Source organism: Sturnira hondurensis, unplaced genomic scaffold (assembly GCF_014824575.4).
Source record: "Sturnira hondurensis isolate 20B ecotype Veracruz unplaced genomic scaffold, ASM1482457v3 Scaffold0003693, whole genome shotgun sequence".
In the NCBI taxonomy this organism is placed as follows: Eukaryota; Metazoa; Chordata; class Mammalia; order Chiroptera; family Phyllostomidae; genus Sturnira; species Sturnira hondurensis.
This window is the reverse complement of record NW_028076324.1, coordinates 1,819,252-1,837,194: the sequence shown is the minus strand read 5'-3', so window position 1 is coordinate 1,837,194 and position 17,943 is coordinate 1,819,252. Positions and strand designations below refer to the sequence as shown.

Sequence of the window (17,943 nt, the reverse complement as noted above, 5' to 3'; positions counted from 1 at the left end):
TCAAGTAATTGTAATATTCAATAGTTTTTTGTCAATAAATCATTTTTAAAGTAAAAGCATAAAAAGGTCACCACCACTCCATGAGAACTGAGAGGCTTAAAACCACAAACATGTCGAAAAGCAAAAGTTGGTACTTTTTAATTAACTTGAACCTAGATGACTTCAATGGGAATCCACCGCCCCCCCCCTATTATAAAAATATTCCACTGCTGTAAAAACTTTGATACTAAAAGGTAAGACTATATCCAACACTCACACTGGCAGGAACTGATAAGAAAAATTTTTCCTGGGATTCCCATTCAAGAAAGGAAGTCTTCTCACTCAACTCCCTGAAGCTAACTTTCCAGAAGGAAAGTTAATCAGATGTAGTGCAGAAAATATCTGAAAAGGGCACTTCACAACTGAGCACAACTCTTCCAATGGCCCCTGGCCTCTCAGTGGCCCTGCACTTCTCACGCCCTCCCTGACCCCCAAGGGCAGCGGGCCCAGGGGACGACCCCAGGGTCTCGAATTAGGAGGGAGGGGTGTGCAGCACATTTAAGGAAGTGCGGGTGAGGCTGCTAAGACAGGCGGTACGTGGCCAACCTGCTGTGACCAAGCAGTCACCGAGAAGCAGCAGTACCCGCGACCCCTGGTTGGGGCGGCTCCCGGTTAACCAATATTCCGATTCCGAGAAGCCTGGCTAAACCCTTTAAAGCCAGGGAGTGTGGAAGCTAACACACTCTTCTCGTTCGGCAGACAAATGCATCCCAGCGGAGCCGCGGGGAGCTCGGCGCCCCTCAGCGTCAGGCGGAGAGAGCAGGCAGCCGGCGCCGGCACAAGTTAGTTTTCCGGCCGATCAGCCCTGGCGCAGCCCGGTAAAAAAGAACCGGTTTCACATCCCCGGGACAAGACGTCGTTCCCGGAGCAGGGGCATCCCCCCGGAGGGGTGGGGACTCGACCGGAGAGCCAGCCAGGGACGCTCCTCTGCCCCCCACCCCACCCCCCGCCCCGTCCCCACCGCTCCAACCGCCCTCCCGCAGCCGGGAAGCGGGAGGAAGGGCTAGTACAGGGCGAGGCCTCGGCCGCACGTCTCACCCCGTCTACCGGCCGCCGGAGTGGAGGGGGAGGCGGCGCCGACCGTAGGAGTCGGAGGCGGGGCACCATCTCCCTCCTACTACCCGGCGGGCCGCAGGATGGGGGAAACCCCGGGCTGCGGACACCCCCGGACGGGCGGTGGCAGAAGGGAAGGCTGGACCGAGGGGCCTGGTCCGGACCTGTAGTGATGGCAGCGGCGACACATCTCGTCTCCTTTAGGCCTGCCCGTGCCACAGGCCGCAGCCTGGACCAACCCCGCGTCCCCCGGCCGTGACCGAAGAGGTCCCAGCCGGGTGGAGACCCGGGCTGGGCGGCCGCGCCCCCCCGCCCGCCCCCAGGGACCCCGCTCTCCTCCCGCTCCGCCCAGCAGTCCCGGCGTGGAGCCAGCTGCCGGAGCCGCATCCGCAGAGCGGGGAGCGGCGGCGGAGCCCGGGGCGGGGAAGCGCGGGAGGAAGGGGCGGCGAGGGGGCGGGCCCGCGGCGGGCAGCCGGGACAGAGTGCGTGGGGCTCGGCGCCCCCGATCCGCCCGCGCTGCGCCAGCACCACCTGCGGAGCTGCAGCGCCAACGCCGCGCCCGACCCAGCCGCCGCTCCCGGCTCCCGCCACTCGCGCGCGCAAACAAAACAAGTTGCAGGTCGCCGCCGCCGGAGGGGGCGGGCGGGTCACTTACCCTCATCCTGCTCTGCGGGCTCGGGTCGTCCAGCCGCGGGGACAGGGAAGACCAGAGGACCACAAGCCCCAGGAAGCTCCCCACCACCAGCAAACTGCGTAAGATGAATCCAATCTTCAGCCTCATCTTCCTCCGGCGGTTAGAGACACACAGCCGGGCGCAGCCGCCGCCACAGCTCTCCCCTCCCTCCTTCCCCCTCCTCCGGCTCTCCTCCTCCTTCCCCCACCCCTGCCGCTCAGGCTGCCGCCCTCTCCGCTGCCTGCCCTTTCCAGCTCCAGATCCGGAACTCCCCTCAGCTCTACCTTCCCCCGGGCCCTTCCGTCCCCCCCTTCCCTGCGGCCCCGCGCCTCGGACCGCGCTCCGCAGCCGCTGTACTCCCCCTCCTCCGGCGGCCTCCGCGGAGATCCAACCGACCCGTGCGTCTCGCTCTTCTAATCTTCCTTCTGTCTACCTGCCCTGGTCCAGATCCGCAGTCCCCTTCTTCTCTCTCTCACTGTGCACACGTATCTCCTTCGCAAGCCCCCGTTACCTTGTAACTAACTTATACTTTCTCCAGGTCTAGTCCTTAGCTTTAGCCTTTGCCCCACAGCTCAGCTCTTAAAGCTTCCAGATTGCCAAACTTTTATTGTAATTCTGGGCCATAGCTCTGTCCTTAACGCCCGTGTCCTGCAGGATCCCCCAGCCTGACGCCCCCTCCCGCGGTCCGGGAGCTGCTAGGACTGCCCCTCTCTCTCTTACACCCTCTCCCCGAGCCTCCCGCCGCTCGGCTTGCAGGAAGCAAACCAGGAAGTCGGGGCTACCGCTGCTGCCGCAGCAGCTCCACGTGGCTGATTTATAGCTGGAAGGATTTTTTTTTTCTTATTGATTGTTCTTGCTTTTTCACACGGCTCTTTAAGGAGGTGAATTTGTAACCAAAAGGCCCAAGTGGGATGTGCAAATATCACTGAAAGGGAGGAGCTCACTTGGAATGCTCTTTCTCTTGAACTGATGACAGGAAAGCCAATATTTTGGCAGTGAGCTATATCAACCTTGTTAATGGGCTTGTAAGTTTCTGTTCTGAGGACCTGCTTTTTGCCACTTGATGAAGGTTCCTTGATTCCTATTTTTCAAACGCTTTCTCTGCCTGAGACATCAGTTACACAGGAAAGGATATTGACAAATGATTAGCCAAATGCCGCGCCCCAGAGAAATAACTTGTTCCCACAGCTCCCAATACAGATGTCTTTACTGTATGGCCAAGTGTATGTAATTACATTGTTAGTGTAATATAACCTAAACTGCCTAATTTAAGTTAAACAGAATGTTTTATATCTTAAGCTTCAGGATGGTGAAAATTGATCCTTTTTTCCTAATATTATCTCATATTTGCAAGTACTTTAAAATAAGTATACCTTTAAAATAAGTAAATAATCTAACTTATTTGAATGAAATAGAGAATTTTTTCCTTTTTGTTGAATTTATTGGGGTAGCACTGGTTAACAAAAAATATACAGGTTTCAGGTACAAAATTCCACAACCCATCATCTGTACACTGTATTGTGCATTCACTACTCCAGTCTCTATCCATCACCATTTATTCTCTCTAGATCCTCCTCCACCGCCCCCATCACTTCACTGTTGTGCATGCTCATGACCATGAGTTCCTTCTCTTTTTTTCCTTTGCTCTTGAATCATCAAGATGAATAAAGAATAGTACCAAACGAACCTCACCAGTTTCTTTGTTTGGGTTATACTACCTTTGCATATTGGAGAATTCTGTAAATGCCATAATTTAAAAATTTCCACAAAATACTTGAGGGGATATCCTCATGAACAACATGGGGAAATGTAGAATGGATGACATAATTAGATGTAACCTTGGTTGGCCGAATAACTGTACATAGTATTTCATGAAAGCCCAACATATAGAGAGCACCTGGGGGAGGAGGGGATCCGTTACCCAACACAAATCATGGTCTGACTCAGCATTTATATCAACCACTTGTTAAAAAACAGTTACTTTTAAGTATGAGTTAAGGGAGACTTTGATAACCTTTTTTTTTCTGAAAAACATCTGGGATGTTTTACTGATAAAGTGCTGGGTAATAACAAAAGCTCATGCCCCACTCCTGGATGATGACTCAGGTCAATGTCAGAACCCAAGAATCATCTGTTAGTAAGTACTCTGGTGATTGGATCCAGGTAATCTGGGCACCCCCTTTGGAGAAACAGAGTGGAAGGGGTACTTAGGGAAAGATTATATAGATGATATTAGAAGGCAGGAATAAGGACGACTGAAAAGTACCGTAAACAGACTGGGCTTGAAACAGAAGACCTTCAAGAGGTCTTATTCTGATCATGTGAGGGAATAATTGCATTTGAAATCTGTAGCTGAAGTTCACTGAAAGTAATTAACATTTTGTTTGTGCCTTCGTTTTCACAGTCAGAGAAGACAAATTTTCACTGATAGGAAATAGGAAGCTTTAGTTTTCCATTTGTGAGTGTGGTTGGGCAGGTATGAAAGGTGAAAATGGTACTTATCACAAAAGCGATTGGAATTGTTCTTGGGCAGAAAATAAATAGTATTTTGGGAAGAGTCTGCCACCCCATTTTGTTTTATACAGAAAAGTTTTAAAATGTGTGATAGGACACAAAGTTAGACATTGAGGAATGGTTACATAGTTGTAGAACATTATGCTTCTCTGAGTCCTAACAATGTTTAAAAGAAACTTAAAGTATAACAAAATTATGCCTGTTGCAACATTTTACTAGGAGGCAGCCTCTGTAGAGTTGGCATAACTTTGTTTAGAAGATGAGCTACATTCAAAACCCAGGTCAGGGTCAGTCACTTAACCTCTATGAAGCTATGACACTCTTCTCCGCCGCATAGTGATTGCAATACCCCAATATTGTCAAAAGGAATAATGGAGGGCAAGTATAATATACATGCAAATATTAAGTACAGAAAATGAAATGAGCAAGTCTCATTTGTGTATGGTATAATTTCTTTTTTCTTCATGAATGCCTCAATTATCCTATGGCAGGGATTATGATGCTGGAATGCTTCTGGTTTCTCTAAACCAGGGTTCATATAGGAAGAGGGGAGAGACTAGAACTGAACTGGAGGCACATAAGAGATGGCCAAGAGAGTATCGTCTTCTGCCAGGTTATGTATGGGGTCACATGTAGTGGGTGGTGTCCAGGTGCCTTCAGCTATGAGTCCAGCTGTGGGCTCAGGAGCAAGATAATGGGAGAGAAGAGACTTAAGTGCCTAGGGCATGAAAGATGCTTTATATTTGTTATTTTATTTAATCTTTACATGACCTGAGTGAGGTCTGTATTCCTTTTTTTCGAGCTGGGATACAAAGCAGGCTTTTCTAACCCCAGAATTCTTGCCACTACAAATATACTTCTTGCCAGGCTGTATTAGCTTTCTGGGCCTGGAATATAAATAAATGTACTCAGGATGCAAAAGGTCAGGGCCTAAAGATTTTTTTAGTTTTCCCTTCTCTCCTTCACCTGTTCTGTGGGAACCCCACCAAAAGGAACTGTGCCCAGTCCTGGGTTGCGGCCTAAAGGTGTGGTGCACGCCCTGGAGCTCTCGCCGCTCCCTTCTCTGCGGCAGCCAAGCTGGACTTGCGGGTTTCTGGCCCTGTCCTGAACTCCTTCGCCTTCAGACCTCTGTACATGGGAGTTCTTTTTGCTTCGAATGACACCTTAACAAAAAGCTTCCCACCCCCCCAACCCCGTCCCCATTCCCCATGTCTGTCCCCACTGATATACTGGGATAGTTACCCTGCTGGGTGCTTCCTTCTCCTTCCCTGATGGTTACCAAAACCGTGTAATTGCTTAATTTTTTTCTACTCCCAGATAAAAGTACACGAGGGTAGCACCGTGTCCATCCAGTGTATCACTGTATCCCTACGTTTAGTGTATGCAAAAGTTCAGTAAGTATTTTTTGATAAGATGCGGAATAAGTCATTGGATTGAGACTATGAAGAGAAGATGAAACTTCCAAGAGGGGTTGGGGCTATTTCAACTACTGTTTCTCCTTATTTAATTAGAAAATTGATTATTTTACGTGTCTTCATCATCATGACCCTGTAGACAGTTGTTTCTTTCTTATTCTGCATCCTACTATGGCGACTCAGGATTGGGAAGAAAGTGGTTGGTAGATTTAAATTCAGATTTTTGTATTTACTGAGGTTTCAAACCAAAGAAAGAAATTGAGTTATATTGAAATGGGAACGTGTAGCCTTGGGCAATTACTGTCTGCAACCAAATATCCATTTTAACTATGTCTGGTTGCCAAGAGCTCTGGTTAAAATAGAATTGGTGACATAGAATTTAACAGTTAAATATTCTATAAACCACTTAATCACGTATTTTAAAGAAGAACACCAGTAGTAGTATTTTCAAGCTAAAGATGTATTTTGTAGTTTAGAAAAGTATCATCACTATTTAGATATTTTTAAAAAGTGCTTGTAGTTTAAGTTTGTTAAAAAATATATTGATTTGGGGATGATCACGTCATAATTTACATAAATGTCTAATCACTATATTGCACGCCTGAAACTAGTATGTGTCAACTAAAAAATTTAAAAAACATATACTGATTTTATGTCATGTTTGTTAATCCTATTACTGCATAACAAATTACCCCCAAACTTAGCACTTTAAAAACTGACTTTTAGCCCTGGCTGGTCTAGCTCAGTGGATTGAGCACGAGCCTGCTAACCAGAAGATCGCGGTTCGATTCCCAGTCAGGGCACATGCCTGGGTTGCAGGCCAGTTCCCTGCAGGCCAACTCCCAGCAGGGGACACATGAAAGGCAACCATACATTGATGTTTCTCTCCCTCTCTCCTTCCCCTCTAAAGATAAATAAATAAATAAAATCTAAAAAAATAAAAATAAAATAAAAATAAAAACTGACTTTTATTATTTTACCCAGTTTCTGAAGGTCAGGAATCCAGGACTGGCTTGGCTGGGTGTTTCTGGCTCAGAGTCTCAGAGACCCTGTCACCTGGGTGTCAGCTGAATTATGATCACGTCATGGCTCAGTAAGCCTGAAGAACCTAATTTCAGGTTCATTTCCAAGGCTAACGGGCAAACCGCAGTTCCTCACTGGCTGTTAGTGGGAAATTTCTTGTCATGTGGGCCTTTCCCGGGGCTGCTCATGACATGGCTGCTGGATTCCCCCAGAGAGAAAGATCTGACGTATGAGGCAGAGCAGAGGAGAATTCAAGACAGAGGACGTAGCCTGGTACAGTGTGGGAGGGAGTGCACAGGGTACGAATAATACGAGGTGGGAGTCATTGGAGACCACTGTCTGGGTCAGGAAACTCAGGTTTTTAAAAAAGTATTTGTAGTAATTCACTTACCATTATAATGTATTCAAGTCTTTCAGTAAGAACTTAAATCTGAAATAATTCTGTCTGATTATCTTGCAAAAAATATAACTCTGTATACTGTCTTCATCTGTAAGATGAAGGAGTTGGACCAAATGACCTTTGACACGCCCTCCAATAGTGAAATTTTGAGATTGTACTATGATGCTAATGCATGGTTGGGACTTTTACATTTGTACTTGTGTGGAGCACAACAAAGTCAAATTCTGCTTTTGTATTTTTTTCCCCTGACATGGGTGTCCATTTCTATCAAAAGCTTACGGGATGGAGAATTCCCAAGTTGTACTTATCTGGAATAAAAGACTCGTCCCTTGGACTTCCATTTGATTAGGTAAATGATCTCCTCTAATGTTTTGAAGGCAAACAATTTATTTTAAAGTCCTCTTAGATTTAACATTGTAGTACACTGCCTCTCATAATTCAGCACTGTTTTCAGACTCCCATAATTCAGAAGCGCTGTTCTGATTTAATCATTTAAGAGGTGATTGAAACAAATTTCATCTCTCACTACTGTTGTTTGGAACCTCTTCAGCAGCTTCCCAGTGCTCTTAAAATGAAATCCGAAGTCCTCTCGTTCTTACAAAGACCTTTGTGAATTTGCTGCTGCTTTGCTCCACAGCCTCATGGCTGGTCAGCCACCTCCCCTTTTCCAACTTAAACTACAGCTACGTTGGCCTCTCCGTTTCTGAAACAGGCCAAATTCTGTCTCACGTCCAAGCATTCACGCATGTTATAGTCATGCACAGTGTAGCATCTCGGTCAGCAACAGACCGCGTGTACGAAGGTGGTATGAACCTCGGTGTGCAGTGGGCTCTCCCATCTGGGTCTGTGTAAGTGCAGTCTGTGATGTTCCCACGACAAAATCACCTAGTGATGCGTTTCTCGGAACATATCCCCGTCATTAAGTGGCACGTGACTGTATTCCCTTACCTGGAACTTAGTTTCATCAAAAACTACCCCCTACTGAACTCCTGATCATCCTTCAGATTTCAATTCATGCATCAATTCTTTCAGAAACCCCTGATTCTTTTCAGACCCCACCCTTTGCTAGTTTGGGAGCACTTGCTTCCCCATCTCACATCGCCCTGCCTACACTTTTTCTCATGGCCTACAGAGCTCTGCGTTGTAATTGCTTATTCAATAGCCTGTCACCCTCATTAGACCAAGTTTCTTAAGGGCAAGGACCATGTTCTTATTATTTGGCATGATATTCCTAGATACTCACAGCTTGCTCAGTATTTGAGCATGAATGAGTAAAAATATATTCTTTATGTTCACTCCATGTTTTAAGCATAGGCAAGCTTGGGAGGCATTTTGTAATACAAGATGTATTGCATTTAATGTACATAAAGAGAAAATGTACATGCTCATTGTTTAGCTGTTAGAAAATAACTAAAGAAAAGGTGAAGTTCCCGGGAATCAGCAAGCTGATACATGATAATAGAAAGTATGATAATAGAAAATAGATAACAGTAACTGTGATAATAGAAAAATAAAAGGTTTGGAATTATCCACTATCTATTCCCTGTCCAACCTCTAATTCCTGAATCATTTAAGATAATCTCTCTGCAGATCTCGCCACATTCTGTACCTCATTTTATCTCTATGCAATTCTGTTTATTTCCTCTGAAATGTCTGAAAAGGCTTCTAGGCACAGTCCATTGCTAAAAATAACTCATCTTTTTAAAAAAAAATAACAAATAAAAAAATGTCAGGTTGTCCTGTCACTAAAAACCAAAAGTCTTAGAAACGGAAGCTCCCTTCTTGCTACACAGTTGCCCCCACTCCACCCCAGCCATGAAATTCTTTGCCTTGGTTCCCTAATCTTTATAATTTTAATGTCTTTACAGAACTCGATCATGTGTATAGGAGTGGAGATACTTTTTCTTCCCCGTGCTTTAATAACTTCAAATTAACAGACATTAAAAGGCGATAATATCTAAATGGTTTACACAGGCATTTTAGGGGTAGATGGCTTTGCCCTTATTTAGTAGCTGGGAAAGGAAGGTACACTGGTCCTCAGTGTCATGTGACCAAAGTGAGCACTGGGATGTCTAGATAACAAACGGATCGCCGAAGCAGAGATTTATGTATGCACCCATTGTAATAGGATTTATAGTAATACCTTGACAAATTTCAGTTATAAAGACTTTTCTCAGGTCACTTAACCACACTCTGCTGAGAACTTGAGTCTTTCTTCAGTGAATTTCATACCTTAATTTCATGAAATTTCAGCACTGGAGGGGAAATTAGTGTTCTGTTAGAAGCTAGCCACATCTCTCATTGTACATGTGCCAGGTCGGGACCTCTGCCCCTCACTGCCATAACCTCTTTCCATTTAACCCCTGTTGCATCAAAGTTCTGCTCTAAGAGATGATCAGTATTCCCAAAACAGACCAGCTTGTCTTGAAGGTATCAAGTTCCCACATTAAAGAATGTGAGATTCTGGGCGATGCATTTTGCTGAAGCTCCGGCATGACCACGATGAACAGAGCTGGAGAAACAGGACCTGTGGGGGGGGGGGGGAATGTGAGGATGTGCAGCCCAGAAGGAAGCAGCCAGGCTGGAGCGACATTCTCCTGCTCGTCCAAGGCAAACTCGACAGCCCAAAAGGCACGTGACAGGAACAACAAAGGAGTACTTTGCAGATCTTCTAAATGTTCTTTGGTTAGTTACAAATAAGGTTGGATTATTTTTAGTAAGGCACTATGCCGAGAGGCCCTTTCAGACACTTCAGAGGAGAGAAGCAAAGTTGCATACAAATGAAGTAACTGAGGTGCAGACTATCCAAAGAGACTATTCTACATACTCTACAATTAGAGTGTGTAGGGAGAACTAGACAGGAACTAGGGAGAACTAGAATTAGAACTAGGGAGTAGGTAAGCCAGCCATCTCAAACCTCAGATTTTCCAGCACTGTCATGCTACGTCTTGCTGATGCCTGGAAATTTTCCTTGGTTATTTTCTAACAGCTGAACAATGAACAAGGACATTTGTCTCTTTATTTGAATGTGTGGCTCTACGTTAAATAACTATTTGGAGAGTTACACCAGGGAAATGTGTGCCAAGAGTGCTGCTCTTCAAAGGAGCTCAAAGGACTGTCATTTAGATAAATGTACCTTTTGGGATGTTGCAGAGAGTTTTGAATTTGAACTTGAATTGCATTTATTTTCAGAGGATGGTCTTTGAGGACCTGGTTTTATGGGATGACTTCTATTTCTTAAACTACGTAAAGTGATTTTAAAAATGGAATAATTTTCTATGGTCTTTTATTGTGTATAGATATTTCTATTTATTTAACATATTTTTTAAAACTAGAATTTTATTGTTTTAAAGTTTTTCTTTGTTTATTTTTAGAGAGAGGGGAAGGGAAGGAGAAAGAAGGAGGGAAACATCAATGTGTGGTTGCCTCTCGCACACCCCCTGCTGGGGGCCTGGCCGTTGGCCCAGGCATGTGCCCCGACTGGGAATCAAACTGGTGACTGTACAGTTTGCAGGCTGGCACTCAGTCCACTGAGCCACACCAGCCAGGGCTTATCTAACGTATTTTGAACATGCGCCATATGCTACCTATTGCTCTATGTGATGGGATACAGAGGTAAACTGAAAGCAGAAATTCCTGCCTTGATGGAGTCAGACAGTATATGTAAATTACTGTTACTGAATGAACAGGTGAATCACTTATGTGCCAATCATTTTTCTGAGTTTACAAAGATTAATACATTTGTTTAGATAGCATTGTATAACAGAGGGTAATGCCATGGGGTGAAATAAAGCAGGGGCATAGGATGTGGATGCTAGGTAGAAGTGGGGGAAGATTTCAGTTTTAAATAATCTGAGAAATTCTCATGGAGAAGACGATATCTGAGCAAACCAGAAGGGATGATGGAACAAGCCAAATGGATTTCTGAGAGGAGATGGCTCCAAGCAGAAGGAGCAGCAAGAACAAAGGGTTTAACAAGAAACATTCCTGCTTATTTTAGGAAAAGCAAGGACACTAAGGACAGCTATAGGTGCTAAAGTGAGGGGCGAAGGATCATTGGGGTGTAGTAATGACTATGGCTTTAATTTAGACTGAGGTGGGGAGACATTGACAGTGCACAGGGGAACAGTGTGCACGACCTAGCTTCTGTCTAAATAGTATCACAGCCTCTGGCTTCTTGGCTTGGTACAGAAAGGAGCAAAGGGAAAAGCAAGAACTAGTGAGGAGCTTATTTGAATAGTCCAGATGGGCTATTGTGGTGGCATGGATGAGGGCTATGAGAGGGGAGGTGGTTAGAATTGGTCAGAATACGGGTATATTTTGATTATTCTCCAACAATATGGTTCCAAATAATTGATCTTTTTGTTTCGCTTCCATACTCTCCATAAGTAGTTAATACCCTGTAGAACAAACACTTAGAATGCCCTGGCAGCACACGTTATTTTAAGAAACTGTGTAAGTGATTATGCGGCAATTTGTTGTAGAGTATCACCTACAATAGATTTTCAAGTGGAACAACCTGTACTTGGAAATAAAGCCTCCCATGCAACAATGGAAAGTTAGGCGCCAGGATCAACTGATCTGATGAAAAAAAAATGGAAAATGCCCGGGAAAACGTTTCAAATATTTCTGGACGTATCCCTGGGTAATAGGGAAGTAAAGAATACTAATGTCAAAAGAGCAAGTAAAGGAGTAAACTGATCACTGAAGCTGGCTTTTGCTTTAAGGGCTTTGGCCAAACCTGAGGTACCCGAGGATCATTTATACTCTGACGCTGAGGGTTTAGGAACAGAAAACAAATTCAGAACCCACCCCCAAATGGGAAGTCTAACAGGACTTAAAAATTCAGAATCCCTAAAGGGCTCCAACCTGAAGGTGAGAGAGAATGAAAATGGACCCCGTTTCCTTATCTCCTGAAGAGGAACCTCCTTCTGCACGCACCGCATACCATCCATCTGAGATGTTAATGACCATAAATTGGCTGTCGTGCTAGGTAGCCGCCAGAATTCACACAAGCTGGAAGGCTAGAAAACCATCAAACCAAGAATTTAGTTTAAAGCAGTTCCAGACCAATAATGTCACCTCTGAAAAGCAAATACAAATCTTTTTGGAAAGAACCCTCAGCACTTGGCACTTTAGAAAATGTTCTGTTCCTGTGAACCCTAAGAAAATGAGTAACTCACAGTTAAAAATTGCTGGACACCCACGAGGGTATTCCTGGCCCCACGAGAGTGGGGGCAGCAGAAACAACACACTGCAAACTTGCTGCATTAAAAAATGTGGCCATTAGAATTGTTAGACACGATGTGAAATAATCATGGTTAATGCATTTCAAGATGTGAAGAACTCTGAAGAGCTAAGTAAAACTGAGAAAAGATCTAATTTCCAGAAATAAAAAATATCAATAATTTCTTAAACGTTATGGGTGGGTCAAATAAAACAGTAGAATTGTTATTAGAATTTTCTCATCTCTTGGCTTTCGGGCTCTTGGTTCCCTTCCTGTCTTTCAGGCCCCTCATTCTCAGTCTCTGTCACCGATTCACTGATTCTAGTATCTAAAAAGACAGCATCATTTAAAATTCAGTTCCAGTTCTTTTCCTTCTCCTCCATTTTTATTCTTTGCCAGGATTGACCTGTATGCCAGGCTTTGACCGTGCTAATAATTGCCATGCTTAAACATCCAATGCAGAGTTGTTTTCTGAACATTGGACTGCGAGGCGTGTCCTCCGTAGACATTCTATTGATACTTCAAAGTCAACACTTCCAGAGTGGAATTCATTTATTTCCCCACCAAATCTTCTCTTCTTCCTAGGCTCCTGATTTAGCCATTGGCACTTAAAAAGAAATTTCTGTGACGTCTTCCATGATTTCTTTCACTTTTTTCTTCCAGATTTACTTATTAACAAGTCAGGGCCACTCCATTGTGGACATTTCCTTTTGCAACAACTCCCCCTGCTACGATGCAGGATCCCTTGCAATTTTTCCATCACATTCTCACCTTCTACTCTCTGGTTTCTTGAAACTATTCTTACCACGACTAAAATTATTTTTCTAACATATATGTCCAATTGTATCACTCCCAGAGGAAAAACCTTTAGTGGTTCACCCTTAAAGGTGGCAATTCATTGCATCCTGGAAAGTATAATCCCCTCAAATAAAGCACTAAAGCACAATGTGAGTGACCTGCTGGGAGTCCATCCTGGAGGTTTTAGGCTTCATGGACTTTTCTAACACCGAGTGTTAGAACACTAGGTAGGTGGTGAAGGAGAAGATTCTGCAGCACCTTATTAAGTATGTCCTTGATAGCACATTTGTCTTATAAGACAAAATCATGCGCAGCAACCTACCCCCCTGCTTTAGATTTGCAAAGTGGCTCTAAGTGAAATCAAGTACATTCACACAACAGGTTGACCGGATACATGACCTCATTGGAAATTAAGTAAACTAAAAAAGTCAGAATCAGGCCCAGAGAAAAGTTGCTACAAAACAAGGGAACAGGAGTTTGGAAGTTTTTAAGACTTGGAGGAAGATCATAAATAAATCAAGGTAGTGTCAAAATAATTGCTCTGACAAACAATGACAAACGGCAGGGGCCCAGTTAGTCCCTTACTCTCCATGAGCGGGTTGAGGAGTGGGGAAGGCACGATGCCCCGCACAGGCCTTCGGGAGCCCAGGCCCTTCCCATTCGGCGTTTCTGCCATTCCCGGAGAAGTCCAAATCCCCCACTGGATTCTTTGCATAGAGCTGGCAATGTCGGGGTAAAAAGAGCACTGTACAGGACCTCCAAGGAGGTGTTTTAAGAACTCAGCCACATCTCCATTGGTAGGCAAATAGTTAAGTAGTAATTGGATTTTTCAAATCATGCTTTAGAAAATACGGGGTGAGATTGGCGAATGGAAACAATAGGACGTTACATGGGGAAAAAACAGATACAAAAGTAAATGCCCTCTGTTTGTAACTCTGTTAATAAAAGAAGTAACATTTTCATTTTTAAAAGACTGTAAGGAAATAACCTATGAGCATCTCGATCTCTATTTGAATAGTGAGAGTATTGGAAATCTCAGTATTTTTCTTATCTAAATTACTAATAATCAAAGAGTTACTTATTAAGGTAAACGTCATCAAAAACTTTCAAACAAAGTGACGTGTTTTTAAAGGATTTTTATATTCCTGGAAATTACCTATCAGAGGCCTTATACATGGTAGACATTTAATACATATTCATAATTGAACCAATCTGACTGAATAAAATAATCAAATGGAAGAACCCCAAGAACAAAATGTTAAGGAACTCTTATTTCCTTGTGATGCTGTTTAAATGTGGTAGCTGATGAGCCATGTTACCACATTTTATTTTTAATACCTTGATTTTGATTTTGTAACACTTAAATCTTATGTGATATCAATACTAATGAATTAAGTATATTAGTGTTTCCTAAACTTTATTCATCTTTCTATCAGTTCTACTGTTTTTAGTCATATCTACAGGAGTGCATATATTCTTGCTTCAATATTTTTTCATTAAAATCATGTACTTTTTATAAACTTAAATTTAGCTTTGCACTAACAATGGTACTAGTCAAATCAGAGAATTGTGGTATTAATTTTTCTACACATTAAAATAATTATCAAAATTGAAAGTATTTGCATTCTACTTAATCATCCATTAACCCCATGTTTACTGCAGTTTTGAAATAACTGACCTATGTGTTATATTTACCTAATTTAATGTTTTAGGTTCAAGCTTCTCTGTATGTTTGGGGACCATGAACTATGCAGGTTTTGCCTACTTGACAGAATATCTACTTTTATAATTTATGATATAGTTTTTTGATTTATGTTCATATGCAGGTATGAAAAAGTGAGTGTTAGTAGGTGCTATATTCAGACTAAGATACTTTTAAAAATTAATTTTTTCAAGCAGTGATTACTCTGTCTCCCCACACCCACCCATTTTTCAGTGGAAGCCCACTCATATGACACAGAACTTTTTGTAGTAAAACATAGTAAATTAATTCATGTATGAAACTGTTTGAAATGCCAGAATTCTTTGGTTTGCACGGAGCGTGAATGAGTAAAATAGAGAAGTAACTACTGTTTCTTGAGACCATAATCCTCTTCCTGGGGATGATAAGTATCAACAACAAAACCTGGTCATTAATGTTATGCTTGGATGAAGGTTTCTTAATGTATGACAAAGAAAAGACAATTTTTGAGTTCAGTGATACTTAAAGTTAAAAAAAAATACAGAGGGAAGTGTAGAACTACCTCTGAGGAATTCCTTAAAATAGGGATCTGTCTGGGATGATTTATGTGTTGGGTAGAAGGAGTAGCATGACTCCGTGGTTATTTCTGGCTTTGTGGTTATTATTCGTAAGTCTCCCTTTTTTTTTAAAATCCAAGTATTAAAAAAGGGGTGGTAACAAGACAAAGTGAAGTCAGCAAAATAATAAACGAGAACCAGGGACGAGCAGAATGGGTTGCATTAGCTAGCTTAGGGTGAAAAACCTACGTGATTTTCTTTTCCTATGTTTTTAAAAGAAAACAAAAATCCTCAGCACAAATCCCATCTGCAAAGATGCTGAAGGCTCTACCTCACAGAACCACAACTGAATGATGAACACTAGCATTCCTTGTGAGGCATGGCCTTTTGGAATAAGCCCTTTCCTGAATACTGATGACCATAAACACATTAGCTGAGCTATTTGTTATGATCACAAATTAGATGTGACTGAGTTTCTATTACATATGCTCATTCCATCATATGATTCATCCATTGGGTGGATTTTAATTATTGAACCAAGAAATGAATAATTGGAAAGGAGGACACTAAGAAAAAAAATATCAGTCTTTCCGCATTGTCCTACTAGTGTGGAACTATGAATTGCCTTTCTTTTTCCTTTTGATATCTAACAAGAAATATTCTTATATCTACAAGATAAAGGTAAAGAGGAAAAAACCAGAGGAATGAAACATTCAGGATTGAAGGCCCATGGGAAATCTTCTATTTACCCTGCATTTCACATGCTTGAACTCTAACCCCTATCATATGTAGCTTCAGTGATGAAACATCCTGCTATCCTGTTCTGCCTCTCCTTTAAGAGTATCTGATCTTTTCTGTCCTTAATCTATGATTTAAACAGCCTGTTCATGTGCTCCTCTAAATGCCTCATCTTTTTTCAAGTGGCATATAACCTATAAATAATAAATGGCAAATTTGGTCTCAGTTTTGACCAACCTCATTAGACATTAAACGGGAATCACAGAGACCCACAAATGCACATTTGAGTTGTTTTGGTGCCGAAGCATAATGGCTACAGTTCATAAATAAAATACTAGAAATGATTCTCTCTTGCACGGGCCGCCAGGGAAGCAACAGACAGAGGTTCCCCTCGGCTCGCTCTGGCCAGTAAGCGGGAGAAGTCGCTGGGCTGTGCATCCCCACGAGGCGGAGGTACAGACTGGCCTGTTCACCCTGTGACGGTTCCAGCTGCACAGCCCAGGGCAGTCCTCGCACTGCCGTGTGTGATGCCTGTTGTTTCGCCGTTGGTCTTCGCCGCGATGGTACATAAATAACAGTCGTCTGCAGGGGCACCAGAGTACCTCTCCTCAATTTATCCTAGTGTAAGACTCTCTTAGCTTCATAAACTGTGATATGAGCACACTACATTAAGCTATTTTCTTGTGTCGTGGGAAGAGGGGTACCAGGACAAAGTGACTGTGCTTGTAATAAGATTTGAACCTATTTCTACACACTCCCAGTTCAGGCTTCCGTTTACTCTGTGCAAGGTACTATTTCAGGAATCATGAAGACATGATTCCTTTGATCAATGTAATTAAGTAGCTGTAAACTGAGCACGGGCCCTGGAGATACAGTGGTGGACAAGAGAGAAAAGGCCTCTGCTTTTAGAAAGGTTATAGGCCCAGAGGGAAGGCAGACATTTAGTTATATGACGAGTATTGTAAGAGATTCTTCAGATCCAGTACACGATGCCGTGGACACACCTAATGATACCTAATCTAGTTCATCAGAAAAGGCCTCCTGAAAGAAGTGGTGTTTAAGAGGAGACTGACAGACTGACAGACAAATAGGTGTTGCCCCATCAAGGAGGTAGCTGGGAAGGAGAATGTCCCGAATGCCTGAGATGAGATAAAGGAATAGAAAAAAGTCCCTGTGGCTGGTGTGAATGTTCCAGGGTGGGTACCAGGTAAACCAGGGATTTGGGAAGTAATCCTAGGGACAGTGGGAGAGGGTGGAAACCAGGCTGTCAATGAGTGGATCTGAGAGCCACAGAGAGACTTAGCATTGGCCAGAGTATACATGGTTCAGCTTAGAGTCACACACCTCATCTTATCTGATAATGGTAAGAATATACATGCATCTATTTTCCTAAAAGTGGAGTGGGAGAAAGAGAAGTCAGTACTCTCCTGCTTGGTGTCATCCTTCAATTTATTCAGTATCTTTCCATTAAATAGCTGCTATATTCAAGGGCATGTAACACCTTATACTAGGCGTTATTGAAGAATCAACCAGCAAGTAAACATGTAATGAATGTCTGCTTAACTGTTACACTCTTCAAGTTGTGGTTATTGCAGGGCCTTATTTGTAGTAATCTGATGGGAAGATAAGACAAAACAAAATTAAACAATGGAAACTGTCTACAAACATATTACACTTAATGTTTCAATAAACAACCAAGTTGATATCAGGATTAAAGCCAAAGATAAGAGAATTTTTGGTTTATTTTTTTAAAAAAGATTAAGAATAGCCCTGGCTGATGTAGCTCCATGGATTGAGTGTGGGCTGCAAACCAAAGGGTCACTGG

At 43.1% G+C, this 17,943-nt stretch overlaps 1 protein-coding gene across 3 annotated transcripts in view; it reads right to left on the bottom strand.

Moving 5' to 3' along the window:
- GALNT7 (polypeptide N-acetylgalactosaminyltransferase 7) overlaps positions 1-1,962 on the bottom strand; it is a 120,490-nt gene extending 118,528 nt beyond the window's left edge. For all 3 annotated transcript variants that reach the window (XR_005065899.1, XM_037042146.1, XM_037042145.1), the window contains exon 1: positions 1,748-1,962. Coding sequence is in view for 2 of the 3 variants with exons in the window: in XM_037042146.1 (XP_036898041.1) it covers positions 1,748-1,873 (126 nt within the window). In the remaining variant the exon portion in view is untranslated. The remainder of the gene's footprint in view (positions 1-1,747) is intronic.
- Between the last annotated feature and the right edge of the window lie 15,981 nt (positions 1,963-17,943).